Below are 6,000 nucleotides of genomic sequence, written 5' to 3' on the forward strand. Positions count from 1 at the left end.
GGTATTTGGCCCGTTGCCCTATAAAGATTGTTGAATCAAAATATAGAATTACCTTGGGTCAACCAGTAAATTATGATAATTTGTTCTTATTCTGGAAGAGAGTAACACTAACAAAGTCACAGATTGATTTGTTTAAGGTCAATTGTCCATGTAGGAAGTGAAACACCATCAGCTATAATTCTTTTTTTTTTTTTTTTTTCATGGGGATCTGGCGATGGCTAGCACATCCAGCAGTCACTATGAGTGAGGTCAGTGGTTACTGTTCAGGATAATCTAAGAATGGCATTAGAATGAGTATGTTCTGACCTAACAATTATAATAAGGAGGGGGGGGGAAGAGAAAAGGGGCAATTTATGGGTAGATGACAATAAGGGTCTATAGAAAATGAGAAGAATGATTACAAGCAGGCAGATAAAAAATGAAACAGGAATTAGGTAGGTGTCATGGTCCAAACAGCAGACTAACGCTTGTCTGTGGTCGTCTGTTTGTTCCAAAGGTCTGGGCCAGCTGTCTGTTTCCCAAGATTTGCTTCTGGAGGATCTCTGAGATGCCTGAGTTGGAGGTCCCATATTGGAGTTGCTTTCCAGTTGTGTGTAATTGTGAATTGCTATTTTAGTTAACAGTACCTGATAAAGGCCCTTCCAACAAGATTCAGAAGCAATTTTTCTCTGTTATTTCTTCAAATAGATGAAATCTATTGGTTGAAGTTCATGAAGAGGCTGTTTAGGAAGACATGGGGAAAGTGGTCTTAACCTGTTGTTGATGGAACTGGGAATAGCACATGAATCCCTTACAATATTTTGCCATATCTGCATGCATTTGGCAGAGTCCAGTCTTGGAGATGAAAAATCTAAATGCATGGGCCTTCCAGTTTCCAATTCACAGCAGGATAAGTAATGTGTCCCTAAGGGAGTAGACTGAATGAGCATAATGGCTAGTGGGAGTTCCTTTGGCTAAGGGAACTCAAGGGTTCCTGAAAGTTTTGCGAATTTTAATTTTTAAGAATGTTGTTGATCCTTCAACTTTTCCAGAAACTGGAGTTTGTGAATAAGAGATAACATCTTACAAAGTTCTTTAATAATAGTATTTGTAAAGTGTTTGCCTCAATCACTTGATATAAAAGTTGGGATGCCCCAGGTTGGAAAGACAAAATCAAGCAGCTTTTTAATGACTGTAAAGTCTATAGTTTTTCAGCAAGGAAATGCTTCAACTCATCCTGAAAAACATATTCAAATCCCTTACAGGGTGAAAGCTGGATAGTACATCTGAAGGTGCTCAAAAAGCCCTTGATGCTTTGGTTCCTGGCCATGTCCCACCTTTACAGTTTTTTGTTATTGTTGTTGTTGTTGTTGTTGTTGTTGTTGTTGTTGTGGTTTTAGGATTATGTTGTTGACAGGTGACACATAATCTGAAAATAACTTTAGCTGTCTTTTTAAAGTTTCTCTATCAATGCTGATTTAAGATAGTAACCAATCTGTCTATCCCATGATGGATAGTTTCATGGAGAAATTTAGCTAATATCTATTTAACATCATATGGAGCCATCAAATGGTCATCTTGAGAGTAAAAATTTTTGCCATCTGGGCTGATTTTTCCATATTCTAAAGGAAAGATTAAATTAGTGATAGCATATCCAGCTTGATAACCTACACTTTCACTTTTGAGGTATGCTACATCAACAAATAATATTAGGTCACATTCACAACGGGAGCCTCTAATAAATCTGAGAAAGGTACAGAATATTACCTACCTGAAGTAAGACAAATCACAGTATGATCCCTTCTGATAGAGGCAGGCGAGTGGCAGGATTCAGGGTATTGGAGCAGTGAACGATAAGTAATGTGAGAGGGACACTGTAACGGAATTTCACAAGATGTTAAAAGGCTGTTTGAAAAGTGTGTGTTCTCTGTCACTAGAAGTGTTTGTACTGTATGAGGAACCATTTAGATGGAATCAGAGCCTAGAACTAGTTCAGCGGAAGCATCAGTTTTGCAGTGGCAGCTATTGCCTTAGGACAGGGGGATAAGCCTTTGCTGCTGGATCCAGGGTAAGACTATACATAGTAAGCAATGAGCTTTTGGTGGTTCCCATGAAGTTTATTAAAAGAGTTTGTCTAGATCACTCATGTAAAATTACATAAATCGGTTTTTGCACTTAGGGATACCTAGGGAAGGAGGCTGTCAGAAGCTCACCTTACCTGGGGGGGGGGGGGGGAGGCAGAGAGAGAGAGAGAGAGAGAACTGAGCTGCCAAGTGTCTGAGTAGCCAATTAAAGCAACAAGCCAAAAAAGAGTTAAACCTTTAATCATTTACTGCAATTGTATAAGCAAGAGGCTAAAACCAAGGAAGTGCTGCCTCCCACTGTTCCATCCAGTCCATCAACACAGGACTGTCCTTTAACTCTTCAGATTAGTGATGAACCCTGAAATAAATCTATATGCATCTAGAAAATGGAAAGTCAAAGCAAGGCTGGGACATGAGAATACTTGTTTTTCTCCAACTTCCAGGGTTAGAACACTAAAAGTATATAAATATTGGGTAAAATAGAAATATGTGTCTACATCCGTGAAATTAAATCTCTTGATTGGGTTAAGGTTTTAAATGTTTGTTGCTTCAGAGACACAGCTAAATCTTGCTTTCATGAAGGTATGGCCTACACAGCTGATATTCAAGTTTTCTCAGAAATTGCTATTTGAGAATGAGGGGGTGGGCTGGAGGCAGAGTCACCCAGGCCCAGGTGACTCTCAGGACTCAGCAACATGCTCTCCACTATTTGAGGATGTTTTCCTATCTGTTTGTTTAATGCTCTTGTCCAATATTCATTTTATTTTACTTTTCCTTAACCATCAGCTCTTGGTATAATACAAAATTTCAAGCATTTTAAAATTTCATTTACAGAAGTTACTTATGCCCTATTTTACTTTTACAGATTGCTGGAGGTGGAAGGGGGTTGCTCTTTTTCTAAAATCATGTGTTCACAGTTCATTTATTTCCTTTTTTACTCCTTGAGTTTTTGCTTTTTTAATGTATTTAATTAGATTTTTTGTTAAAAAGTTATTCCAGCCCCTCAGGAATGATAAACTTATCCCATTAGAACTGTCTGACAAGCACACGAGTCTCCACAGATGTCAGTTTGCTTCTCTGAGGATATTGTCCTGTAGTTGGATCTTCCCTCCCTCTCTGGAGCTCAGCCTCTCCCTCCCAGCGCGCTGGTAAAAGGGCTGGGCTAGAACCCAACCCACCTCCGGGGAAGGCCCCAGTGCACCTGCCAGATCTCAGGAAATTGCCCGCTGCTACGGAGTGTGGGAGGTGAGGCCTGGTATCCAATGAAAAGGGCGTCGGTGGGAGGGGCTTGCCCAAAGCCCTTGAAGTAAGGCCCAGGCCCAACTACAACCTTGAGGCTGGCAGCCCTCTGGCAGCTCCTTGTGAGGCATGGCCACCCCAAAACCGTTTCCGACGCTCGTGCAGCTGGAGCAGCGGGAAGGGACACTATTCCAGGTGCTCGGTAACCTTACCAAGCGGCCCTACTGGTTCCACAACGAGTACCTGAAGACTCCGAAGACAGTTCACCTCGAGGCGTGGCTGGTGGAAGCAATCTTCGGTGAGTGGCCCGAGAGGGGAAGCCAATGAGGCCTCCTTCCCACTCCTCCCCCTCCCCACCCCGGTTGACTGCACCCCAGGAGAAGCCTCTCCTGTGGCCCTGGCCGCAATCCAGTGCCCCTGTGGCTTGCACATCCCATTGCCGCCCCTTCCCAAGTCCCATCCCTCATGGCCTCTTCACCTCCTGCGCAGGCCCTGGCGGAGAGCACATCCCGACGTGGAGTGTGTGTCGCAGACACTGCTTCACGTTAATCAGTGGGACCCCAAGGCGACGCTGAGATCTTGGTATTTGGTCGGCCTTCTTACCAGAGGGATGTGTCCAAGATGATCATGAACTTGGCCTACTATCACCGCCAACTCCGGGCGCAAAGTACGGGCCCTGGGATGAGGGGCACCCTGAGCAGACCTTGGGTTCCTTGGGAGGGATCATGCCGCTTCCCGGTCTTGCCTGGGCAGCGGTCTCAATCTCTTCGTCGCCCGGGTGGGGTGTGGGTGGCCTCTTTGCAAGGGAGCTAGAAGGCCAAGTTGACCCCGTGCTCTCAGATTCGGGGCGCCCAACCCCGCAGCCCGTGCGGATGACTCCTTTTGTGGAGAAAGCATGAAAGAAGACACAGGTGTGATCTCTTCACACTGCACTTTCAGGCTCACAGAAGGACGCTGCCCTGGAGACCGGGACTCAGTGGTCTCCGGACGCTGTCGGGGAGGCCGAGACCAAGCTGCCCCTGGTCGCAGTCCAGGAGGCGGCCACCCAGCGCTCCCCCGACGCCGCCCGCGAGGCAGCCACCCAGCGGTCCCCCGACGCAGTCCGGGAGGCGGCCACCCATTGGTCCCCCGATGCTGCCCGCGACGCGGCCACCCAGCGGTCCCCCGACGCTGCCCGCGAGGCGGCCACCCAGCGGTCCCCCGACGCTGCCCGCGAGGCGGCCACCCAGCGGTCCCCCGACGCCGTCCGGGAGGCCGCCACCCAGCGATCCCCCGACGCTGTCCGCGAGGCGGCCACCCAGCGGTCCCCCGACGCTGCCCGCGAGGCGGCCACCCAGCGGTCCCCCGACGCTGCCCGCGAGGCGGCCACCCAGCGGTCCCCCGACGCTGTCCGGGAGGCGGCCACCCAGCGGTCCCCCGACGCTGCCCGGGAGGCGGCCACCCAGCGGTCCCCCGACGCTGTCCGCGAGGCGGCCACCCAGCGGTCCCCCGACGCTGCCCGGGAGGCGGCCACCCAGCGGTCCCCCGACGCTGTCCGCGAGGCGGCCACCCAGCGGTCCCCCGACGCTGTCCGGGAGGCGGCCACCCAGCGGTCCCCCGACGCTGTCCGGGAGGCGGCCACCCAGCGGTCCCCCCATGCTATCCAGGAGGCGGCCACCCAGAGCTCCTGCGACACTACCCTGGTACCGGTTCCCAGGTTATGAAGGCTTCTCAGGGCCCAGGAGAGAGACCCAGGCAAGATTCATGTGGAAACTTATCTCTGGAGCCCTATTTTTCTAGGTCCTGCTTTTGCGCAGAAGCTGGGAAGGTGTGGGTTGTTATTGGTTCTTCCACCTCACCCCAATGTTAAATACGTGTAAACAGGAATCTAAGTTCTAAGAATCGAATTTCCATAATAAAGACTTGAACTTCCCTAAGGTCTGTTAATTGGCTGGTAGAAGGAGAGCGAGAGGCATATTCTTCCAGAAGCCAGTATCTGCTCTAGGCTGCTTTCTATCTACGTCGAGGCAAGTGAGACCTCAGATTTCTCCCCAGGCACCGCAAGTGCTTCCCTGTGCTCCTTATTCGCACACCTGGCTTTTCCGCGAGAGGCCTCTCAAGGCTATCAAGTCCGTCCTCACTTGGGAAACTTCTCCACACCTGAGGTGTTTCTATTCAAAGTGACCTGGGATGCGAAAACTTCGTTCCAACAAGGCATGCGGCTGGGTCTATGGTGTCGCTGTAAGCAGCGACTTCCCAGCTCTGGCAACCGTGGGCAAAGGGAGTGAAGTGGGAGAGCCAGGGCTGCTCTGCTGTCGTCCTCAAGTCTAGCCTGTGTCACCCGACCCTCAGTGAGGTTTGACGTGAGTAAGAAGCAAGCAGTGCTGGCGACGACTCTTCCCTTAGTAACCACAGCAGCAAGCTGTGATGGAGCCCTCTTTGTTACTTTTAAATTGAAATACATTTGACATAAAACATTGTGTAAATTTAAGGTGTTAAACACTTTAATTTGATACATTTACAAATGATTGCCAATGGTAGCCATAAGTAGCACCTCTATCACATTTAGTGTCCTGCTCCACCAGGCTAGGACAGGTATGCCCTTGCTAGAAGAAAGCAACAGTTGACAGCTGGGTTCTAGGATGAAAAAGCAGTAGCAGGCATCAATCTCAGTGTTATGAAAACTTTCATTTAAAAATTCAAGGAAACCTGACTTTAT

At 48.9% G+C, this 6,000-nt stretch overlaps 1 protein-coding gene across 1 annotated transcript; it reads left to right on the top strand.

The window, feature by feature from the left end:
* Window positions 1-3,431: 3,431 nt before the first annotated feature.
* LOC109456814 (uncharacterized) lies at window positions 3,432-5,005 on the top strand. The gene is given in 5 exon segments (XM_074333944.1): window positions 3,432-3,600; window positions 3,792-3,812; window positions 3,815-3,862; window positions 3,865-4,080; window positions 4,242-5,005. Coding segments are annotated over 5 exon segments (1,218 nt in total).
* The last annotated feature ends 995 nt before the right edge of the window (window positions 5,006-6,000 follow it).

The sequence above is a fragment of the Rhinolophus sinicus genome, linkage group LG05 (genome assembly GCF_036562045.2).
Source record: "Rhinolophus sinicus isolate RSC01 linkage group LG05, ASM3656204v1, whole genome shotgun sequence".
Classification (NCBI taxonomy): Eukaryota; Metazoa; Chordata; class Mammalia; order Chiroptera; family Rhinolophidae; genus Rhinolophus; species Rhinolophus sinicus.